Source organism: Ovis aries, chromosome 22 (assembly GCF_016772045.2).
Source record: "Ovis aries strain OAR_USU_Benz2616 breed Rambouillet chromosome 22, ARS-UI_Ramb_v3.0, whole genome shotgun sequence".
Classification (NCBI taxonomy): Eukaryota; Metazoa; Chordata; class Mammalia; order Artiodactyla; family Bovidae; genus Ovis; species Ovis aries.
Window position 1 is genome coordinate 24,250,836 of NC_056075.1, and position 25,301 is coordinate 24,276,136.

The 25,301-nt window shown below is 36.4% G+C and overlaps 1 protein-coding gene across 2 annotated transcripts in view; it reads left to right on the forward strand.

Annotated features, from left to right (window-relative positions):
• SLK (STE20 like kinase) overlaps positions 1-25,301 on the forward strand; it is a 61,501-nt gene that overhangs the window by 31,677 nt on the left and 4,523 nt on the right. Inside the window, exons 5-18 of one of the 2 annotated variants that reach the window (XM_004020168.5) lie at positions 730-802; positions 961-1,155; positions 1,691-1,772; positions 2,979-3,107; positions 3,726-5,090; positions 7,099-7,229; positions 7,449-7,572; positions 9,008-9,187; positions 11,617-11,709; positions 19,168-19,297; positions 20,142-20,266; positions 20,798-20,986; positions 21,512-21,637; positions 22,897-23,010. In XM_004020168.5, the coding sequence (XP_004020217.2) occupies positions 730-802; positions 961-1,155; positions 1,691-1,772; positions 2,979-3,107; positions 3,726-5,090; positions 7,099-7,229; positions 7,449-7,572; positions 9,008-9,187; positions 11,617-11,709; positions 19,168-19,297; positions 20,142-20,266; positions 20,798-20,986; positions 21,512-21,637; positions 22,897-23,010 (3,056 nt within the window). The remainder of the gene's footprint in view (positions 1-729; positions 803-960; positions 1,156-1,690; positions 1,773-2,978; positions 3,108-3,725; positions 5,091-7,098; positions 7,230-7,448; positions 7,573-9,007; positions 9,188-11,616; positions 11,710-19,167; positions 19,298-20,141; positions 20,267-20,797; positions 20,987-21,511; positions 21,638-22,896; positions 23,011-25,301) is intronic. The other variant, XM_004020169.5, reaches the window with a different exon arrangement.

Below are 25,301 nucleotides of genomic sequence, written 5' to 3' on the forward strand. Positions count from 1 at the left end.
GACGCAGGAGAGGCGGGTTCAGTGCATGGCTGGGAAGATCCCCTGGAGGAAGGCATGGCAACCCATGCCAGTATTCCTGCCTGGAGACTACCATGGACAGAGGAGCCTGGCAGTCTACACTCCATGGGGTCCCAAAGAGTCGGACACAATTGAGCACGCAGGCATGCTGTCATTTAAGGCTTCTTTGGTATAATTTCTGTCTTTCACACTATAGAAAAACTGTCCTTCAATTTAATTGTAACATGTAGCACTACTTGACATTTATTTTGAAGTGGATAGATTGGTCTGTTTTAAAAGTACTATTTTTTTTGTCAGTTCTGGAGAATTTGTGATCTGAAGATGTGTGAAGATGGTGGTGTTAAGTGTATTAATGATGGAATCTTTTCTGTGGCAGTTTTTTTGTGGGGAGGGTGGGGATATGGTAGAAATAGCGTGGTCAAAATTAGGGCAATAGGGAAGTTACTTCTCTTTCCATTTTGTGTGCTGTGCTTAGTCACTCAGTTGTGTCCGACTCTTTGCAACCCCATGGGCTATGTAGCCTGTCGGGCTCCTCTGTCCATGGGGATTCTCCAGGCAAGAGTACTGGAGTGGGTTGCCACTCCAGTTCTATTTTGCTTACTCTTAACAGTGATCTTATTAAAGACTTGATATGCTTTTCCCTTAAGTTGAATATAGCAAACTTTGGTTAAAAACTATCAGTAATACTTTTGTATGGTTATTTGTTTCAAGCGGATTTTGGAGTATCAGCTAAAAACACAAGGACAATTCAAAGGAGAGATTCCTTTATTGGCACACCCTATTGGTATGTATCCAGTTTTATGGATTTGCTGCATCAGTTATGTCAGCAGTTACTATCTGTTAATTTTGTCCACATGTTTGATTATACCGTCTGTCTTTTATGTGGTTTGTGATCACCATTTTAAGTTAAACATCTTAATTTTCAATTCTCTGTCTTCATAGGATGGCTCCTGAGGTAGTCATGTGTGAAACATCAAAGGACAGACCCTATGACTACAAAGCTGACGTTTGGTCCCTGGGTATCACTTTAATAGAAATGGCTGAGATAGAACCACCTCATCATGAATTAAATCCAATGAGAGTGCTGCTAAAAATAGCAAAATCTGAGCCCCCTACATTAGCACAGCCATCAAAATGGTAAAATATTCCTAAACAAAACTTTTTAAGAAGCAAAACTTGAAGATTTATTCTTCCAGCTTTCCAAGGGTATTTAAACTTAGGTACATGGTACAAAGGTTGTATGAAGTAGAAAACTGATATTGGTGTATTTTCGAGACTTAAGGATCATATAAACTCTTGTAATTAACTTTCCCCATCAATTTGAAAATAGCAGTGATTGGAGTTCTACATGAAGAAGTATTTTCTGTGAGAAGCTGAGGCATATATGTGATCTGTCTTTGTGGAGTTTAATATAATAGAATTTTTGTGATTTTTAGCTTTCTTATGAACATTTGACTGTATCTCAGTGACTTAAAACTGTAAGCCTACTTATATACATGTGACTTGTATTTATAAATGAATGACTTATGAATATTAATATTCTCATGAACTAGTTTTATGCTGAGTTAATACTGTTACATACATGATAGAACTCAACCATGGTTTCTCACAGTTTTGATTTTAATAACAAGAAAATAAAATAGAATGTCATTATTAAAATTTTATTTTGAAGGTCTTCAAATTTTAAGGACTTTCTAAAGAAATGCTTGGAAAAGAATGTGGATTCCAGGTGGACTACATCTCAGCTACTGCAGGTAAAGTAGGAGTATGATGACAGTGGCAAGCCATGTAAGTGCTGGAGCATCTCTTTAGGATGAATACAGATTCAGACTCCTTCAGTTTTCCCGTGCAAACACAGGATACATTGTAGTAGTTAACATTTACTTTACAAACATGTGCTCCCCTTACTAAGAGGCATTTACCTAGCTTTTAAGTAATTTCTCCTACGCTTTTCTGATTCAGTTTGTGTTCTTTTCATTTTGTTTAGTTATTTCCACTTTGTCAATCACTTCCATTCGGTTTCTCCATTACTAGAAAACAAGTACCTTGCTGACAGGGGCCGGGAGCTAATTAATTTTTTTTTAGTGTCTCTTGCAATGAGGGTAAATGTTCAGTAAATATTGCTAACTTTAAGAAAAAATGGTGTTGAAGTGATTGAGTAATTTTGTTTTATAGCAGGACTTGTTTGTAATATTTGAAATAAAATTTTGTCAAACAATAGGAGAGGTAGACAAGTAGAATGACAGGTCCTGAAGCAGTTACTAGCAGGTTGAGTTATTGTGCAGCTCCTCCATTATGGTTTTTAGGTTGCTGTTTATCTGGAGGGAGAAGCAAGAAACATTGCCTTTCTGTCTATACAAGTATAACCTTGAAATGCATTTTCTCTTGTTTCACTTCCTCCACACTGGAAGGCCTTAGTCTGTGCCAAACGCTAAGTGCAGAGTATGGAGATGAATAAAATATCTTCTTACTCTTAAAAACATTAGAACTATGTAAAAAAAACAAACAGGTGTTTATAGACACTTTTAACAGAACTCTAAAGCTTTTTGTAATTATTTTATTGAGGTTTTATATGAGATGTAAGCATACTATTATTTTTTAAGAACTTGTAATGTATTTGAAACTTGGTTTACTTTTAATTTAGATTTTAGGTTATGAAATTTTCAGACATACAGCAGAGTACCTGAAGCTATTACCCAGAAGTAATGTATTACCATTTTTGACATAATTCTTTCAGATTCTTAAAAAACACGTGGAGATAAAGTTGCAGGCCGCCCCATTCCTGTTCAGTTCCCTTCCCCGCCGTCTTATCCCAGATGTAGTGTCATCTGAAGTTGTTTGTATTTTTCCTATTTACATGTCAGTGTTTTTACCACATAATAATGTGTTTTATATATATGAAACTCACTCCACAAGCATTTCAGTTGTTACTGAGTGTGCTCTTTTTAATGATCAAACAGCATCCTTTTGTGACTGTTGATTCCAACAAACCAATTCGGGAGCTGATCGCGGAGGCGAAGGCTGAAGTCACAGAAGAAGTTGAAGATGGCAAAGAGGAGGATGATGATGAGGAAACAGAAAATTCCCTGGTCAGTGTTTAAAAAGGAAGTTGTGTTTTGGCGATTTTCAGAGTTGAGTTATGAGTTACGATTCCACGTATGTCTAAGAATTAATTGATTGGGTGGTGGTTGTTTAGTTGTTCAGTCGTGTCCGACTCTTTGGCAGCCCCGTGGACTGTAACCCATGAGGCTTCTCTGTCTGGGATTTCCCAGGCAAGAATACTGGAGTGGGTTGCCATCTCCTCCTGCAAGGGTCTTCCCAACCCACGGATCAAACCTGTGTCTCCTGCATTGGCAGGTGGATTCTTTACTGTGGAACTACCTAGGAAGCCCGATTTATTGGGTAGCAATACAAAAACCTTTAATGTAGAGGTGAAGATTTATTAAGTTTGCTCCTTGCTTTCAAGTTTGTGCCTTGCTCTCCATTTTTGTCATATTTATTATGTGAAGATTTGTCAGTTCTTTACATTATTTTTATAATTTTATCAAATTTTACTGAATAAAAATATTAAATCACTATATATATGAATTCATCTTATATACATATATATATATATATACACAGACACATATATATGAAATATTGTTTTGGTCATCATCTTGAAATTAACGTTTTTAACACTAAAACTGTATAAAATCTTTTTTTAGCCAATACCTGCCAGTAAGCGTGCCTCCTCTGACCTGAGTATTGCCAGCTCTGAAGAAGATAAGCTTTCACAAAACGCTTGTATTTTGGAATCTGTCTCGGAAAAAATAGAACGTAATACTTCTGAAGATAAATTTAACAGTAAAATTCTTACTGAAAAACCCACCAGTGATGAACTTGAAAAGATTGGGGTGGGTACTGATGAACATGTTAATGATACTCATTTAGAAGCTATGGCTGAACTTCATAGTAAAGCAGCAGTAATTGAGGAAAATGGAAGAGAAGAGAAGAGACCCAAGCTTGAAAATCTTCCTGATACAGAAGACCATGAGGCAGTGGACATTAATTCCGTCAGTGAAGGAAAGGAAAATAACGTAATGATAACTTCAGAAACAAATACTGAACAGAATCTGAAACCTGAAGAAGAAACAGATCAGGAAAAGCAGCAAATGCTTGAAAATAAGCTTATAAAATCTGAAGAAATTGAAGATACTACTGTTCAAGCAATGGATTTAGTTTCTGAAGAGACTGGAGAAAGAGAGGCAGATATTCAGGCAATTGAAAATGAAGTTGAGTTTACAAAGGAAGACGCCCAAGAGAAATTGGGAAAAGATGACAAAACTGAAAAAGACATGATCAGTGATACAAGCAAAGTGATAGGAACAAATGAGGCAGAAGACGTTGCTCAGAGGGCAACTGAGAGCAGTGCTGAGGATGCTCAGCGTAGTGATGGGAAAGAAGTGGGTGGCGTAGGCCAGACATTAGCGATCAAGTCCACAGAGGGTCCTGAGGCTGGTGGTACTGGGGAAGTTTCTGTTGAAGAAGGAGTTGAAACTAATGAGGCACACAAAAAATCTGAAGACGGGAAAGGTGAGGAACAACTAATCAGCAGTTCAGAGAACCGACTGGAGACCAGTGAGGAAGTCGGGACAAATGAAGTTGAGATTATTGAATCAAGTGGCACTGAAGGAACAGAGGTCAGAAGTGTAGTGACTGATACTGACCAGAAAGCTTTAGAAAGTGAAACTCCGGATGTTCATAAAGCCGCTGCTCAGATGGACGCAGAGCAAAAAGAAATTCCATGTGAAGTGCCAGTTAAAGCAGAACCTCAAGTTATTGCCGCTTCACAGCCCAGTGAACCTCAGCCTGTTCCAATACCCAGTATTAATATCAATCCTGAAGATGCAGAAAATAAAGGAGAAGTTTTATCAAAAACTGAAACCATGTTACCAGAATCTGAGAATCAAAAGGAAAATGATACTGATTCAGGCACTGGTTCCACTGCTGATAATAGCAGCATTGACTTGAATCTGTCCATCTCTAGCTTCCTAAGCAAAACTAAAGACAGTGGATCAATATCTTTACAAGTAAGTGTATATGGGTCCGTGTTTGGATTTTTCTTTGTTGTTGTGGCAGTTGAGAGTTTATGTAAAACTGATGACTTTCAAACAAACCAACACTAAATCAGTGTAGTATTAACCCTATAAAATTCAGGGCTATGAGAGGAATCAATTAAAAATAAAACTAGAGAGATTCTGGATGTAATCATTAAATTTTTGGGTAGTACCTACCTATTTTTGCCAACTCAATATAAATAGTATAATAAATTGCTTACTGGTATTTGGATTTTCCTACTGCACATCTCTTGCTATAATTTTAGCAAGAATCAGAATATTTGAAAGAATAGAGGGCTTATAAGAATGATCTCTTTAAAGAATGTTTAGGATTTAAACATCCCTTGGTTTACTACTGGCCATGCAGATGACCACTCTTAACTCCTCAGTCATAGCCATTTCTACTGCTGTGTAAATCATTATGGGAAAACCAAACCAAACACTAAAACCCAGAATGCTTGGAGCTGTTAGAGCATAATTCTCCAATCTGAGTGTGCTTAAAAAGGTAATCATTAGGAAGAGCTATGTAGAAGTATGGAGTGAGGCCAGAGAATCAGTGTTTGTAACAAAAGATCCCATGGAATTCTGACACAAGTAAGCCACAGATTGCTTAGAGACTGGATTGACAGGTGGCAGAAAAGCAGGAACTTAGAACTGGCCTTAGGGATAGGACTCCAGGGCATGACTGATCCGCCTGCCTATGTGCCCCAGATATTACCATGTATATTGCTTAGATGGTCTTCAGTTTTTAGTTTATTTTGTTTCAGTGCCTGAAATTCCATTTTTCTGAAGTTCATTTACAGACTTAATAGTTACAGTTAGCCTTTCCAAAAAAAAAAGCAAATATTTCTGAGAATTAAGGCGACATTAATTGTGGATGCTTTAGTAGGAACCGAAGAAATGGAAAATTTGGAGGTTATAGGGAGGTAGGTTAATTTTGGAGCATGCCCACTTTAGGTTTTAGAAGATGTCTGGATAGGGTGGCCATAGTCCAGGGCTTAGGGGAGAGCAGTGTGAGGATACTGGAACCCTAGAGAGTAGAACAGTAAGAGGGTGAAGACTGCAAAGTGCCAAAGACCAACTTAAAAATTCTAATGCCTTTTAAATGTAGTATTTTGACATTCTCCTTTTGATCCCTCTGCTTTCTAACCATTTCCACCTATTACAACTAAGTAATTACCTGTTCTCAGTATTTACATGTTTACCGAGATGTGTTTATAGCAGTGTTACATACTTCTGTTGTTTCTCTCTGCCTTTAAAAAACATTTGGATGCCAGTTGAGGAATGAAGAGTTTGGTCTTGATAAAGAATTTCAGGCAGAAGCTAGCTGGCAGATCTGGTACGTTGGGTGGTGTGGTGGAGGTGCTGTCTTTCTAGTAACTCTAAAATCACTCCTCCATCTCTGACCCTGAAATGAAGGAGGGCTGGTGATATTGTTGATTAAATGAATTTTGAATCTCAGTTGTGGCAGTGTTTTAAAGTTATCTGAGAGCCTTTTCAAAATAAAAGCCTCAGCCTTTTCAGACTTGCTGATTTAAATTCTTTTGAGGGATGTGCCCCAGGAATTCATTTTTAATGGCGTTGTGTTTTTGAAACAGAAAAACAGAGGTGTCCGAGAACCTACAAGGTAAAAAGAGGAAGAAAGGATGGTTAACATGTAAAGATTGTACTAATTACTCATTTTTGTGAATTGATCATTACCACTTGTGCCTAATTGTGATGTAGCATAAAAATTATACATGCATATCAATGCATAATTTCACTTGAAAAAGATTGGTTTCATCTGTAAAGTCATGTGACAGTCAGATGCGGTGTATTTGGTATAATTGGTTTCAGAGATGTCTTACTGCTTTCTGTTCAGCTTTGTGTGTGTAGTCTTCATAGCAGTTAGTTCCCTTTCTTGTTTTTGTTTTTTTAAGAATATGTTTTCCTTCTCTAGTATTCCCCATATAACGCCTAACTAAAATAAAATCTTCCTCAGGAAACAAGAAGACAAAAGAAAACCTTGAAGAAAACACGCAAATTTGTCGTTGATGGTGTAGAAGTAAGTGTAACAACGTCAAAGATAGTTACTGATAGTGACTCCAAAACCGAAGAGTTGAGGTTTCTTAGGTGAGTAGAGAAACAACGTGATTTCAGCTGGTTTTGTGACTTCTCAGGTCTCTGCAGAGTCTGAGAATAGAGAAATGAGTAGTCTTGGCTAGTTTTGAGTTATGTTTTACTTTTCCATTGGAAGAAAATGTTAGTTTTCAAGTTTTTTCTTGTAAAACATTACTTCAGTGGTGTAATTTTTGCTCCTCTTTTTCTGTTGTCACCATTAAATTTTATCAGACGTCAGGAACTTCGGGAATTAAGATTTCTTCAAAAAGAAGAACAAAGAGCCCAACAGCAGCTCAATGGCAAACTGCAGCAACAGCGAGAGCAAATTTTCCGACGTTTTGAGCAGGAGATGATGGTAAAGTCTTGGAATTTTGTACCATTTTGTTCATAAAGAAATTTACTGCTTAAAAAAATCACTGCTGGAAGGTTTTATAACTTTTTCTCTGTTTACTAGATTTCTCTGGCTTTGTGATGTGTTTTTGGCCTTTTCTCTTTGGTGTTCTGGATGTTTTCTTTTTCTTTTCTTCCTGTTTTAGGCCATTTGCCTGACTTACAGTGTGTTGGGTGTCTTCATTTTTCTTTGATTAAAATGTCATGAAAATCTGGAATCATGAAGCTAATAGGTGGTTTGCAAATTTCTATTGCTGGACAACTTTTTATTGCTAAAACTTTACCTCTCAGAATCCAAGATTTTAAGCTACTCTAGAGCAGTTGTTTTCAAAATCGGTTGAGTATTAGAACTTCTTGGGGGATTTTTCAGAATATGCTTACTTCTCTGGCTACTAGTTAAGCTTCCACATCCATTTTCACAGCTGCTGGAGAAGTTAGTGCTAACTTGTCAAGGGTAATTGTCACTGAGTCTTTAAATTTTTACTTTGTGTCCAAAGTTGGAAAAGGAATTGTTAACGTGATATAAAATTTCAGTAACCTATGTTGAACATCTAGCTTAATGTAGGTTAGAGAAAAGGATCATTTGAAATGTTATAGGATTCATGGTTGATTATAGTTCTTATGTTTTATAATTTTAAGTGGTAAGGATTGTTTTGTGTGAAGTTTGGCATTGCTGATTTCATTTGTTGGGTCCTAACTGAGAATTCCTAAGGAAATAATGAGCTTTTGTTTTCATTGAGTATTTTTGCAGTATATTCTGTGTTTTCAGAACCTTACAAAAACTGTGTTTCTCCTCTCCCCATATTTTCCAAATATTTTGCTTTTTAATTTTTTAAAAGAAAACACTCTTTACAAATAAGTACCTATGTCTAAAATTGCAGTGTTATTCAAGTATTATATAAACAGGAATCTTTTGTTGAGAGAATAGCTTTATAATTCTAAAAGGTTTGTTTCAATGAAATAGGATGTTTATTTTAAGACTCTTGATGAGGAAGAGTAATTCTGAAAATGACAAGTAATGGTATGTTTTTAAAATAGACTTCAAATATGACCTTTGATTTATCAAAAATTGTATAGGAAAAATATTGAAATTTTTCTTACTTTAGTATTTCATAGCAATTGGATATTCTTCTGGATTGTCTATAATTTTTGAATATTCTATACTTATATAATAGAAGAAAGTATTTTCCTTATTAGAAAAAAGTGAAAATGCTCATCTTTTTGAAAAATTTTAAAAACATGTTTTAGTGAATTTGACTTGTTCAGTATTGCAGAGGGTACGGATTTTATCACTAAGTTTAAATGCCAGTTACCAATATGTGCTCTTAGGAAACATTTTCAGTATAACAAGTTGATATGAGCATTCATGTTAAATGATCTTGAGCTACATCATTTTACAGAGCAAGAAACGACAGTATGATCAGGAGATTGAAAATCTAGAAAAACAGCAGAAGCAGACCATTGAACGTCTAGAGCAGGAACACACAAATCGCTTGCGAGATGAAGCCAAGCGCATTAAAGGTGACCAAGAAAAAGAGCTGTCCAAATTTCAGAATGTGTTGAAGAACCGAAAGAAGGAGGTAAGTGTAACTGCCCTTTTCAGTGTCCACGTGTTTAAGGAATAAAGAATAATACTTGTTAGTTAAGTGGCACTCATTCTTTTTTTTTTTTCAGTCTTCCCAGCAGTCATGTAGGGTAGCAGTAAGGCCAGATGTTACCTAGTTTTACTGCCAAGAAAACTGGAGTAGAGAAGGTTTTATGACCTTTTCAAGTTCACAGACACGCATTAAATATCCAGCCAACCCGTGAAACAAGATTTCAAATTGAGTCTAATCCATTTTCCTTGTAACCTATCATTCCTCCTTTATTAATGCAACGATTAAGTCCTGACATAGTGATGTTTTTTTCAAGAAAACATGCTATGATCTATTTGCAGATGGCAACAGTATTTTAATTTAGTATTTATTTGCAAATTTAATTCATGCTTAAAAATTATTTTTTCTTGATTATCTTGAGTACCTTTCTCAGATACTGTGTCCAAACAAAAGCTGAATAACCTGAAATTTGAAATAATATCTCCAAGTTTATCAAAGTGTGAGATACTTTGAAGAATCACAGGTGGAAAATATCTGTAAAGTCATTTGACAAGAATGAATTTTTTCATTTTTCCTGAAACTGTTCCATATTGTCATAGAATCTGTTGTGTGGTATTATTTACTATGAAAGATTGTCATTGTTTCAGAAAGTGCATTTACATATTGTATTAATGTGTCTTTTTCTTCCCCAATTAAAATAAGAGAAATTTTACATATTAGCAGTTTTGAGAGATAATTTTATAATTTATTCTGATCCTTTAGTGTAGGAGGAGAATTTATCTTTTAATGATATAAAAGACCCCTTGGACAATATTATGATCAGATTTATTAGTTTTGGAGCAAACTAACAACCAAACTAGTGAATACATTTTCACCTTTGTTGCATGTCCCCAATACTCAGATTCATTGATTTTAACAGTGAAATGCAGAAAATGGAATATCATATTGTTGAACTTCAGGATCTGGTTTTAAAAGGATAGAATCAAATATTAGTCATACATTCTTTGATTTCTGTAGGTAAAGATGAGTGAAATGGTATATAGCCATTTGATGTGGCTTCCATTTCTAAAAATTACTGTTTTGTTACTGTTTATTTTATTTCATATAGAATTGCTTTATATACCATGATGTATGACTTTATTGAGACCAAATGTTAATTTTTCTTAAAACCATGGATAGATGGATAGTTTTTATTAAAAGGTTGTTTTCTAATATCAGATTAAATTTTAAAAATTTTGTAGGTAAATATATGATTTAATTTTAGAGATAAAAATGTTTCTAGTTATTGTTACTGTTTTGGAGTAGGAGAGGTTTAGCCATTGAACGAGTTTGAGATTGTGATATGCATATTTTAAATAATTATGTATTTTTTTCCTTATTGCTAAACTTCTTGCATTTGGGGAGTCTCTTCTTTTTAATGGTGATTTGGTTTCATGAGAGATTACTGATGGGAAATTTTAAATACACTTGTTAAATCAAAATCAGTCTCTTTCACAGACCATAAATGGCATGTGGTGATTTGGAATCTGGTTGCTTTTGGTGCTTCTACTTATAAACACATGATCGTCTTTCATAGTTGGATTATAGATTTGTTCTTAGGTGGAATACACATCTCGGATTTTGAAGTGATTAAAAGAAGGAGCTCTAAAATACACTTTATTTTATAATATACTTTATCTGGTGTAATAAATCATAGCATACTAAACTTATTTTTTGAGGGCTTTATATTACAGATTTTAAAGTTGACAATTGATTTTGGCTTAATTTATCAGCAAAGGAGAATGTTATTCTAATATAACCCCAAAGTTTTCAAATATGTTCATTTTTATCACACCATGTATAAAATGGTGTTTTATAAAAAAAGAAAACTTAGTGTGCATTTATTTCTCCTTTGTGTTATTCTAAGGCTTACTATTTTTCTTTTGATCTCATTAAGTGGATTTCATTTAGAATTATTTCATTGGTTTTATCAAGCCAATCATGAAATGTTGCAGTTTTATAAATGAATGGCGTTAGTTTTCCTTATATCCAGGATATCAAACAGTGTCAGTAGACAACGTCAATAGATACATTTGTAATTTTATGATCTTTCAAGGTCACTTAGGTTTATCACCTTTAGTTCAGCGTCAGTGCTGCAAGTAATTGTTTACTGATCACCTTCGAATTTAAGAGAGAATGATATGTAGGGATAATTAAGCAGCTAATTAACCTTTATATGGTGTAATGTCCCTTTCTGCACTATGATTAAGCATGTTCTATCCTTTCATTCTTTTTCTTCAAACTAACACCTGTGCTAATGCATGTTGAAAGGAACTTTTTAACAGCTTTATCTGACTTGTAGCTTGTCTGCTCACATAAATGCTTGCTGTGGAGAAAGTATTTTTCCCCACCTCCTGCATGCTTATACACTGTAGGTTATAAATGAAGTGGAGAGAGCACCCAAAGAGCTGAGAAAAGAGCTCATGAAACGCAGGAAAGAGGAGCTTGCACAAAGCCAGCATGCTCAGGTAACAGCAGCAGCTTAATGCTACTAAAAACAGAAAGCGGCATTATTCTCACAGCTCAATAAACCATGGTTAAAAGGGTAAATTCTGTACTTATTATATGATGTTGACATCCCCTCAGACAAAGGGTCCCAGGGCATTCTTTATGTAGTACTAAATTCACACTAATGGTGACATTTAAGTTGCTAATATGAAATTAAGTGAAATGTTTGGAAAGCTGACTGCAGATGAAATAAACGTGTATGTTAATGTATAATCCACTGTATTCTTATTTTAATCGTGATGGAAGCTTACATTTTTAAGTGGTAATGTCAATTTTTAGGACAGAAAAATATAGAGGGTGAGTATATAAGCTTTGTGCGTACAAAAAGAATGCATATTAAAAGGCCATTAATTTGGGAAATCCCCTGTTGGCCTAGTGGTTAGGATTCTGGGCTTTCACTACTGTGGCCTGGGTTCAATCCCTGGTTAGGGAAATAAGACTCCACAAGCTGGTAAATGATAATGTTAAATGGTAGATCATACATTTATTACTGTTAAACTCAACAATATAAGCTACTTAAAACCATATTTTAAATATTAAGTATGTTCTTTTTGATTCAGAATCTAGCAGTTATAAAAATAGATAGTTGTTACCTAAGTAAACTTGATTTTAGGTATGATAAGGCTGAACCTGTTAATGGGTAAATTCTTTACAAAGCTAGATAAATTGGTATTTTCAACAGAATTTTCTAGAATTACCTCACATTACTCTACGAGGTCTTTTATACTTGGGATCATCTTTCTTTTAATTAAGTTTGTACTCAGCCTGGAGGCAAAGAGAGAAATGAGCTCAGTTTGTAGTTACAAATGTTAATGGAAGGGAGAAGAGACATGGAATATTTATTATTTGTTGCTTTAAATTGCCTTTTTAATGTGGGTTTTTATGTAGTTTAAAAAGTTGGTTCCCAGCCTCTTGAATTTTGTAGATTCATGAAAAGGAATATAGAAACCAACAGAAACCTCTGGGGACCATGACCAGTGCACTGTCATTAAAATTTTTTTTGTTGTTTTTTGTCAAGGCAGGATATTTGAAACTGTCATTTACTTGTCACCATCATTTCAAACTAGGAATTATTTTAACACCATGAAAAATAAGAAAAATATCTTAGAATTTTAAAATTTTAATAAAACTAGGCTATTTAAATAAATTTAGTTTTTTTTTTTTTTCTTCCTGTGAGTCAAAATTTTGTCTTGGCCTCGTATGGGAGTTCCTACAGGCACACCTCTTTGCATTGTTCTTCGCTTCTTTGTGTTTTTGCAGCACTGTGGGTTTTTTCCCCCACAAATTGAAGGTTAATGCAACCCTGCATCAGGCAAGTGTGTCAGCACCATTTTTCCAACAGTATTTGCTCGCTTCATGTCTCTCTGTTACCTTTTGGTAATGCTCACAGCATTTCAGACTTTTTCATTATTGTTATATTTGTTATGGTGATCTCTGATCTAAAATCTTTGATGTTACTACTACAACTTACTGAAGGGTCAGGTAATGGTCAGCATTTTCAGCAATAAACTACTTTTTAATTAAGGTATGTATGTTGTTTTTTTCAGACAATGCTATTGCATACTTTATTTAATAGAATACAGTATAGCATAAACATAACTTGTGTACTTGGGAAACCAAATAATTCACGTGTTTTGCTTTATTGCGTGGACTAGAGCTGAACCTACAATATCTCCAAGGCATGCCTGTCATCAAGGTGGTAATAGCAGACACAGTGTTTACCGTGTGTCATACTGATTTCACCTGTATGAACTCGTGTAACCTCACAACGCAGGAGGTAGTTGCCCGTATGACCCACATTTTGCAGGTGACGGAGCGAAAGCGCAGGAGGTTGAATGACTCGCCAGGTTCACACATTGGTTAATGTTGGAGCTGAAATTCCCATCTAGGCACGTTTGCCTCCCTGTCTCACACACTGCGCCATGTCATCCTGCCTCGTATGTAAGCTGCCTGTTCTGTGCCTAGTCTCAACTCTTACTGGCTGGGCCAGTGGTCGTTAGCCATGTCTTACTGACAGCTGAAGAGGAGGTCCTTGTTGGCCCCACATCTGTTTTTGGATAATTCAGATTTCACTCCAGAACAACAATTTGGTTTTACCTTGTGAAGGGATATGGAGTTTAATTCCAAAAGGCAGTGTGTCAGACTCTATTATAGAGTCAAAAGTAAGAATTTATTTATTAATTAATTTATTTTTTTTTAAAAGTAAGAATTTAGTGTTGACCGAATCAGGTAATCCAGTGCTTTAATAGTGCTTTAATAAAACTTTGTAGGTGATTTTTCATATAGTTTGCGATGCCAGCCTGTATTTTCCGACTAAAGCTAAAATCAATAGTAAATTTCTTTCTGTAAATTTAATGACAAATTTAGTAATTAACTGATTTCAGAAGTATTTATATTTAGCTACTGCTTTTGATGAAGATGCTAGATTACAGAGCCTAATATTGTAAACTTTTTAAAGACTATGGATAAGAACCATACACATGTGAAACTAGACTCTATTGGATGATCTAGTCCAGTGGTCTTCAGACTGTACTCCCAGGGGCTGTTGAGTTTGGAAGAAGCACATTGCGAATTCTTCAGAAATGAGAACAGTAGAGCTCTGTACCCCTACGTCCAGAGCAGTACCACTTTTCATCTGTTTTATAAACTGTTTTGGTTTTTTTTTTTTTGGCGAATTTTTTAAAAAGAGAGTTCAGCTGGCTTAAAAAACAACAGCAGCAAACTAGAGGTTGGAAACCACTGATCTAGTTCAAATCCTTCATTGTACAGGCCCTTTTGTTAACTGACTTGTTCCAGGCCTCAGGAAGCTCAGCGTTTGTATAATTACTCTTTCCATTTACAAAAAGTCTCTCCGCTCTGTTCTCACCTGGGAGGCGCTGTATTCTGACCCACAGGGCGTTGCTCAGGCCATGATTCACTCTTTTCAGCTGTCGTCCTGCGCAGTCTTCAACGCCCAAATGCAGGACGTAAGTCCCCCGTGCCTTACAGGAGGATGCCGTCTGTTCTACCTGCTTTTCTTTGGCTCACATGTGCCTTTTCACTGTTAGTTTCACTTGTTATAGATCTAGAAGATTGATAAATGACAATGTCAGTAGTAATAACCCTACATGAGCTTTATAGTACAGTATTCTTTGAAGAGTGTTCACATTTAATTCTCACTGCCAACCCCCTAATACGGAGGTGGAGTGTACCCATTTTACAGATGAAGAAATCGAAGCACAGAAGGCTAAGTGATTTGCCTAAAGTTGCAAAAGAGATTAGTGGTAGAGCTGGAACTAGAACACGTCTACTATAGTGTTCTTTTTTCTGTCTACTCCACCACAGATTTTAATCTGAGATTTTCATCTTTTTTCAAGAAATGTCTTCCCAGTAGTTTTTTCTGTGTTTTTGCACATGTGAGAAATTGAATGCTGTGATTAGATTTTTATCTTCGTGTGAAGTGACGTTTTGATTGCATATATGTTTACGTAGATATTTTAATTATGGTTATGGTCAGAAAAGCCATGCTGAAAGTGGTGATTTCAGTTCCATTTAGTTTTCACTATTCAAATTGTCCCATTATGCATAGTGGGTTGCTATTCTCCATGTTGCAGTTTTAAATTAAGTGTGGAATTCCAGGCTGTATTCTTTCTCACAGTTTCTATAGGGGAACGAGTAGCTTAATTAACACTATAATTCTCTTTGTGATGTTTGATATACACAACTGGAGTAGATAGAATACAGCTTGATTTCAACCCCTTCTTCCCCCTCTCCTGAAATTACTTATTTATCTTTATTATTGACAGCCATTGGAATCTCTCATTTTCTAAAAGAGTAAGCAAAATGTTATTTTATGATGAGAGGGAGGAATTAATGAATTACAAACACTTTTCTGATCATTACCATTTTACACTTTTCTTTTAAGTTAAAATGATCAAATTCTGTATTAAAATAGCCCCACATATCATAATTCTTCCTTATAGTTTCCTAGAACCCAAAGCTGTATTTTTAATGTTTACCGTTATCAGACTAATAAAATTCCATTATCAGAATTAAAACTTGTACATTTAAAGGGCGCTCATTTTACAATTTATATGTCCATTTTGAAATTGTTATTCCTAGTGATAGAATTGATCTGTTGTTATTTTATTAAAGTGAATGTAGTTTGTGCAGTTTTTTTGGAATATTAAGATCACTTTTCTTTTAGATCCTAAGTAACTTCTAATTACAGGTTCCCCTGTGAATGGATTATACTCGGCTTTTGAAGTTAGGAACTTTAATGAAAGCTCAGTGATAGTAAATCTTCATTTCTTTTATGATAATAAAATATATTAATTAGCATGTAAGGAACCCTTTGATCTTCCCTGTAACTCAGATGGCAAAGAATCTGCCTGCAATACAGGAGACCTGGGTTCGATCCCTGGGTCAGGAAGATCCTCTGGAGAAGGGAATGGCAGTCCACTCCAGTATTCTTGCCTGGAGAATCCCATAGACAGAAGAGCCAGGCGGGCTACAGTTTGTGGGGTCGCAAAGAGTCAGACACAATGGAGTGACTAACACTGCCGCTACTGCTAAGGGCTCAATAAATAGGAGTTAATTATGTTGGTATTGAGAAAGAGGATAGATAACTGTGATGGAAGTCAAATCTTAACCATATTTAAAATCAATATAAAGAATACCTAATGAATAAGGGACCCTTTTAGGTACTTTTAAGCTTTAATATAAAAAATCAGTTGCAAATATTTTGGCCGTGTAATCATCCACACTCTGCTTAATTATTCAAGCCCATAGCTCAGTAAGGCAGTTGGTGTCTTTGCAGACTTGGAAGATGAGGAAACATTTCCATTTTATGTGCCTTGATTCCTACCTGTTGATCTTCGTTTTATCTTCTGGAGGAGCATGGTGCTAGTTCTGCCAGCTTCTAGATAACAGTCTTCACTCTTTTTTTCCCTCTTATACACTGGCCACTTCAGGGCTTGCTTCTGCAGTTCTTTGTCATTTACTTTGAATCTTCATTTCAGGATCCTTTTATTCCTTGCATTGCGTTCTCTGTGGTTTACTTTGGAACTTTTAAAAGTATGTTACTGAGGGAAGGGGCCCACTATGCTTTATAGGGACTGACAGATAAAACCAAATTGGGACCAATAGAGTGGAAGCTCCTTGAAGGGAATGCTGTCTTTTATTGATTTTAGTAACCATGTAAGTAGTACAGACCCCAGCATTTATTAAGTGCTTGAAAAAAGTTTTCTTTGAACTGAACTCTTACTTAATTTCGACAAATACAATAATATAACCAAAAATTGCATTGACAAGAAATCACATTCACTTTTTTAATGGCACTGGTTTATACAGTTGACCCTTCAACAATTTGGGTTTTGGGGTGCTGACCCTCTACGCAATCGAACATTCACGTAAAACTTTACAGTTGGTCCTCCACATCACAGTTCCATATCTGCACAGTCAGCCAACCACATGATGTTTAGGACATATTTAGTGAAAAAATCCACGTTTATTTGGACCCATGCAACTCAAACCTGTGTTGTTGAAGGGTTCACTGTGTTCACCTTTTTATTTTCACATAGGTACTTATTCATCCAATCTTTTAAACTTGATTTCTTTGTCTAAATGTAATATTTATATTTATGATAATTTGGACCAATTATTTTTGTCCACACATATTTTTTTAAGTTATATATGCAAACTAATGATAAAAATACTGAACAAAATAAAATTTTTGATGTATCTGCAGGTTATATTGTTTATTAAACAAGTTTACATATAGAAATTTTACAGTGAAATTAGAGAATCAGTTTAATTTTTATTATAAACAATATTTACTGTAAGAAAAGAGAAGCTTGAACAACTTATTTTGTTATAACTGCTTATAAGATAGGATGGAGATTTTGCAATCTTATTAAATAAATCTAATTAGGTTTGTAATAGTTATTGAGTTCTTTTCTTTTTTGCTATGATAAAGTTATGTGACTGTAGTCAAGTTGGCATTTGTAATTTTTTTTGTATAAATGCTCAGCATTAATTTTATCTACAAAACTGACAATGTACATTGTGTCTTTTTAAATGACACATAAATACATTTCTTGTCCCCAGTACAAAAGATCATAATCGATACAAAACTCTACTGGTGGAAACAGTTCACTAGTCTTTCTGCTGCTGTACATTTGTATTCATGCTAAAATACAAATCAGAGTGCAGACGAGACAGCAGCATTGTGACGACAAATTAACAGGATGTCATGGATGGTGAGACCAGATTCTCATTTCCAGAGAATCAGTAGTAAGAGAAGCATCTTGAGGAACACTGCTAGGCTCACTCTGCATTGAAGACCAGGCTGGTAGTGATCCAGATGCTTCCAGATTCTGTCCAAGGCCTGAAAAATGGTTCCAAAATGAATCCTGAGGTTTTATCATCTCTTAGATATGCAAGAGAAGGGATTATAGGTGAAGTGCTGCTTCAACCCTAAATCTCTAAATCCACACTCAAATTGATAAGAATATCCCTTGAATTAATTACAAGCTACCATAACTGCCAAATGAGGGATAGAGATCCAATTGGTTACTTGAAAATTTTGCATTTCTTCAATATAGGTATTGTTACTGTTCCATCTACAACTGTATAATCTAGCATAGCAACCATAAGTCCCTTTAACCTTTCCTTTCCTTATACAATAATTGAGAGATTTTGAAAAAAGCATAAATTTGGCATTTGAGCAGATAGTATGTATTCAGTAAATATTTGTTGAATGAGTGACTCCCAAACATGTTGGTGGACTTCTCTGATTGTAAAGAGTTTTGTTTGTAGAGTTATATAATGTAGCTCGCTTTCCTGTTTCTAGTTCCTGCTTCTCTAGCAGAGCATTATTTCTCACTAAGTCCTTAAAGTGTGGCTCTTCTTATGCACAGGCTGGAGACGCAGAAACGGTCTTTCTCTGCTAGTACAGCCACGGTGTTGCTCCCTAACTCTGTTAATAGAAAAATACAGACTTTAAAGTTCCCGGCTCCTGGTTTACTTGTTTGTTCTTTATTGCCTCTCTCCCTAAAAGGCATTCTTCTTCATTTTTATTGTAGCCACACTCTAGTGGATTGAATAGTCAGTTTTAGAAGGTGTAAATTTATTTTTTTCTCAAAGATGTCAGCATAATTGGGCATTTTAATCATGACTAGTTTATATAGACTTCTCTTGTATGTATTATTCTTAGTAGTGAGTTCACAATATTAAATATTCTAGTACTTTCTGGTCTTGAGTTGGGTGACAAATATATGATATGCCTATACTGTATAATTTTGGTGATTTTTAAATCTAGTTAACTTTAGAAACTTGGTTCAGAAATCTTGTTAATTACTGATACATACAGCCACATAGATAAATGGATGTTTTGCTCCATAGATACTTACTGACTGATGGTTAACCATGTCTATTAGGAACAAGAGTTTGTTCAGAAGCAACAACAAGAATTAGACGGCTCTCTGAAAAAGATCATCCAACAGCAGAAGGCAGAGTTAGCCAATATTGAAAGAGAGTGCCTGAATAACAAGCAGCAGCTCATGAGAGGTACATGAAATATGTGGCATATGTATATACAGGATATGTCTTGAAACATTGCAGAGATATACCTGGGAATTATTTGAATGCTTTCTTTTGCTAGAGTGGTAGAGGGAAAGAAAAAGGTAAATAAGAGGAAAATACTGTATACAATTCAGAACAACTGCAAGACATAGAATTCCTTTATGGCAATAGAAGTGAACAATAAAAGTGAAGTAAACATATAACCCCTAAAAAATCTTTTTGTCCAGGTGATGCTAGAAATACACCTAAGTAATTTTAGGTGCTCCTAGTAAGGACTTCCCTGGTGGCTCAGACGGTAAAGCGCCTGACTATAATGCGGGAGACCCGGGTTCGATCCCTGGGTTGGGAAGATCCCCTGGAGAAGGAATGGCAATCCACTCTAGGACTGTTGCCTGGAAAATCCCATGGACAGAGGAGCCTGGTAGTCTACAGCCCATGGGGTCGCAAAGAGTCGGACACGACTGAGCGACTTCACTTCACTTCACTTATACCCTGTAATGGTATACTTAATTGGCTACATGATAGAATGGAATTTTAAGTACTTATTTCCTCGAACAAATACTTTGGGTATTTTTTCTTTCTCATTGAGATGATTAAATGGAATTTTAGTGTTGGGAGTGGGGCATTCTTTGTTTACAGGACATTAGAACAGAATGGAAAGTGGTAATGGATATTATCTTTACATTGGTAATATTTCTTTTATAGCTCAGAACGTCTGTGTGTATTAATTAGTGTATTAGAACACTTTTATGTAAATATTAAAACAAGGACCAGCGTACATTCATGAAAAGAGCAAAGTGACATTTTGAAAATTACCTTCTTCTTCCAGCTCGAGAAGCTGCGATTTGGGAGCTTGAAGAACGACACTTACAAGAAAAACACCAGCTGCTCAAACAGCAACTTAAAGATCAGTATTTTATGCAAAGACACCAGCTGCTTAAGCGCCATGAGAAGGTTAATGAAAGGAAATTTGTTCACTTTTTTGTTCATTTTAAAGTTTGCAGAGCTGTTTATTTTTGAAACTTATATATTTTACAGAATAAGTTTTAAGTGTCTTTTCTTTCTTTTGTCCTAAAATTTCTTTGATGAAATCTGGAGTAATTAATTATATGTTGATCATTATTGCAAAACTTCTTTTCTACAAATTCCAAGAAAGGTAACTAATAAACAGTGCTTAAAGACCTGTTACACATTATAGTCTTCAACTTGTCTCTCAAAGGTAGCTATTTTGGCTCCTTTTTAATTCAGATATCTTAAAAATGTGGACTCCCTATATTTAGTATAAGAGAGTTAACATAAGACTCTTATTACTATTAGCTTTATTTTTCTTATAAATTTTTTTTTTTGGCCTAATGCTTTATTGATCAGTATGTAACAAGGGAGAGAATAATTTGGGGAACAATAGCAAAATGACATGTTTGAGCATACTTGTGGGTACTGGGTATTAAATTATCTCTATATCACTGGATTCTGAAACTTTCTCAGGAAACAGAACAAATGCAGCGTTACAATCAACGACTTATCGAGGAGCTGAAAAACAGACAGACTCAAGAAAGAGCAAGACTGCCTAAGATTCAGCGTAGCGAAGCCAAGACGCGAATGGCCATGTTTAAGAAGAGTTTGAGAATTAACTCAACAGCAACGCCAGATCAGGACCGTGACAAAATTAAACAAGTAAGTAAGCAGATTACTGTCTTCTTTTTTTAGGTATAGAAGTTTTGGATGGTCTTTAGAAGTACCACATAATTGTGTTGTAAACATTGGAGCCACTTTGGGCTCTGTAAACACATGGCTTGTCCTAGCTCCCTCTCCTCCAGTGCTGGCCACCGAGAGCTGCTGTCTCCCATGCCCCACACAAGATCCAGGGCTAGATTAATCCCAAGACCGGCCCTGGGAATAAGGCGATGTGACCAGCTTTACAATCAAACATACGGCCTCACTGTACTTCTGTAGTCACAGTTCCCACACACAGATTAACTGAGGTCACTAAGCAGATAGGAGAAACAAGGATTGAATCAGCAATCTCTGCCCGCCTCCCTACCCCCACCAAAATGTAGACTCCAGCTTTGAGTCCTAGCGTATTATTACTTGTAGCTTTAGTTTATTGTACTTTAAGCTTTGTTAAATTCCTTAATTACACTTTTGGAAGATGCAGAAATTACATTGCCTATTAACCATATTTGTTTTTCTTTCTTATAGTTCGCTTCTCAAGAAGAAAAGAGGCAGAAAAATGAGAGAATGGCTCAGCATCAAAAACATGAAAATCAAATGCGGGATCTTCAGCTGCAGTGTGAAGCCAACGTCCGTGAGCTGCATCAGCTGCAGGTCAGCTCCAGAAGCCAGAGAGCAGAGCTGGCAGCAGAGGCGCAGTGCCGGTGGCTGGCGTTGAGGAAGCGATAGGTGCTCACAGTAGGCCGCACATGGCTTGAGAAGATGCCAGAACTTAAAGGTTTTCTTTCCTCTGTAGACCCAAAGGAAGATCAGTTTAGTATCACAGGCACCTGTTGAGATTTTCTACAGCCGTGATTAGTATAAACATGAAGCTAATTTATGATATAGGAAGTTGCATCTTTCAAAAGTACTGTTGAGAATTTTTAGTATATTTTGCAAAGAAGATGAACAAAGTTTTGAAAATGATGTAGGCTGTTTTGTTACTTTCTGAATTTTAAAATTCTTTTTATCTCAGGATAAATAGTTCATTTTCTTCAAGGTTTTTGAAAAAAGTGATCAATATATGAGAAATTTTCTCCTAATATATAATTTCTAAAATGTTTACAATTTCAAAGTAGTGTATATACATTGTGGATATCATATATACTTAATTTTCTAGAGCAGAAAATAGTTTCTAATCCCGTGTTCTGGTACCATTGGATAAAATGCTTGCAAGGTGCCCTCTGTAGTGTCAGTTTTGTGAGTAAACCTTAGAATGGGAAATCAGGATCAAACTAATTTGTTCTTTCTTTTTTTTTTCTTTTTTTTTCTAGTTTAGTTCTTTTTTTTCTTTTTTTAAATTTTAATTTTTACTTTATTTTACTTTACAGTACTGTATTGGTTTTGCCATACATTAACATGAATCTACCACGAGTGTACATGAGTTCCCAAACATGAACCCCCCTCCCACCTCCCACCCCGTGTCCTCTCTCTGGATCATCCCTGTGCACCAGCCCCAACCATGCTGTATCCTGCATCGAACATAGACTGGCGATTCGTTTCTTACATGATAGTATACATGTTTCAATGCCATTCTCTCAAATCATCCCACCCTCTCCCTCTCCCTCAGAGTCCAAAAGTCTGCTCTACACATCTGTGTCTCTTTTGCTGTCTCGCATACAGGGTCACAAACTAGTTCTTTCTAGTCAAGTTCTTTTTATATGGTAAGTAACAGATCTAGCCTCTAAACTTGCCAAAGTGAAACTATGACTCATTTCATAATTCTTGGTCCTTGGTTGTTAGAAGAGAATTTCAACCTCAGTAATAGCTTTATGTTTGATGGATATATATTTTTTTAATTTTGGAAGATAATTGTATTTGTGAAAAATTGCTAATGTGATCTGAAATTTTTTTAATTCAAACTTTCTTTTCAGAATGAAAAATGTCACCTCTTGGTTGAACATGAGACTCAGAAACTAAAGGAGTTAGATGAGGAACACAGCCAAGAATTAAAGGAATGGAGAGAGAAATTGAGACCTAGGAAAAAGGTAATTTTAAAAGCTTTATACACTTGCATTCGTCCTCCTGGCTGTTGGCCCTTTACCTAATATGTGTCAGGGACGGGAGACACAGAGACGAGGAGTCCAAGTCCCAGAGGTTCAGAGTCTAGTTGACAAGCAGCTGCAGATCAGCAGGGGTGTTTCTCTGAAGGAGGTAAGTGCCCGGTGCAGAGCAGAGTAGCACAGTGTGCCAGCAACAGAGGAGGAATGCTCCAGTCTGCCCGGGGGAGGCAGGAGGCGTGCGAGAGGAGATGCCTTGTGAGCCAGATGAGGCTTGATGGATGAGCAAGAGCTTGCTGAGAGGACAGACAGATTGGAGTGGGATGGGGCAGTGTAAGTACAGAGAAGAGAAAGAGTGAAAAGGATGTGTGCAGGAGTCTCATGTAGCTCCCTGTCACGGTAGGTGAGAGGGAGCGTGTGCCTGTGTGTAGGCATTAGGGAGGGAGAGAAGGAAGGGATGACAGCTTAGTCTGGATGGGTGAACTGGAGCCAGATTATAAGGCCCTTACGTGCTGTGTTCATTGACAGTCTAGTGAAGTAAGAAAGGCTTCCTACCCCACAGCCAGCCAGCCATCTTCCTTGTGTGCGCTTGACTCCCTGCTAGCCTGGCCCAGCTGGTCAACCATCTTTGAACTCTGTCTTTTCTATTCCTTATATGATTCTCTCTCTTAGCTTTAAACCTTTATTTTCTCTTGGGCTGCCTGCCTGCTATACATTTCAACCATTCCTTTCTTCCATTCATCCAGTCAGTTAATCAAGGAAATAATATTTAGCTCCTACCATGTGCTAATAAAACTTTCTAGAACTGACCAAGTCAGCTGATAGGGTGGCTTTTTAACTTGAATTTTGTTTATTGTTACGTTTTTGAATAGGTGGTACATTCATGTGTTTCTGAATTCAAAGGGTACACACAGGGATGAAAGTGAGAAGTCCCTTCTCCAGTTCCTCCTTTCACCCTTTGAAGTCTAGCTTTTGCTTTAAATTCCTCCCCAGCTGAGCTGGTTGACAGTGGTCACAGTCCAGTGACATTATCCCCCTGTTATTCTTAAAAGTCTCTTCTCACCTGGCGTTTGTGACATAGTCTCTTCTTTCTCTGTGCTTTTTTTTTTTTTTTTAATCACTTTTCTTAGTCATCAAGTCACCTGAAAGGCAGACATTCCCCATTTTGCATTCTAACCTCTGCTCTTTGCATGATGATCTTGTAGACTGTCCTGGCTTCAGCTGTGGAAGCTGAAGGACATGTTTAAAGACAATTCCAAAACTTGTATAGAATACAAATTCTAAAGTGATGCAAGTCTGGGTTCGAGTCTCAATGCTGACACTGGTTAATTTTTTCTGCTTAACACTTCTGAGCCCTGTTTTCCTCATGTGTAAAATGAGGATGTTACTGCCTCCCTAATTGGCCTTGTTAAGACAGTAAACAGAAGCTGTGTGTGGACAGTACTTGTCAGTTCTTGTATAGTACTTAAGATTTGGTCAGGATCCAGTGAATGTTTGTTATTGCTGTAATTTTATTGTTTTTATTGTGGGTTCATGCTCTCACTTCCCATGTCCCCTCTGGATGTTCCATTCCTCCTCATTTTATTCCTTCTGTTCCATTATCATCTCATCAGAGGTTTCTTTTTTGATGACTGGGCATAAAATAGCTTCAGTGAGCACCTTGAACACTCCTCTGTCCCCTCACCTTTCTTTGTTTCTCTTCATAATATTTATCCCCACCAGCCGCATTTCTTTATTGTTTGTCTTCTCTCACCAGAATGTAAGCTCCTTGAGGGCAGGGGCATCATAGCTTTGCTCACTCTTACATACCCGGTTTCTGGAACAGTTCCTGCACATTGTAAATGATCAGGACGTGCCTGTTGAATGTTATTCAGTGTTGACTAAAGAGTGTAAACTCAGTGGAGGTAAAACTGAACTCAGTAACCCTTTTAATTCATCTCCATCTCACCTTTCCCCTCTCTCCAGTCCTACCCACCATTGGGTGTTCTTCCCGATATTCCTGTCCTCTTAACTGGCATCTAGGCTAGAAAGCTGAACTATCTTTCATTTCCATCAGACCCCACGTTCAGGCAAATAACACATAACCTGGACTCTCATTTCCTAATCTTTCTCTCCCTTTGCTGTCTTCCTTCTTAAAATTGTTGGTAATGTCCTAATGGCCCGTCTGGGATCTTGTTCCCTTTCCTCTCTTCCTCCTTGGCTGCCGTCACCAGAGTTTATCCTCAGGAGCATCTCTGATGCTGTCGTCGTGGTATTGGTAAATCTTTAGTTTCATCAGA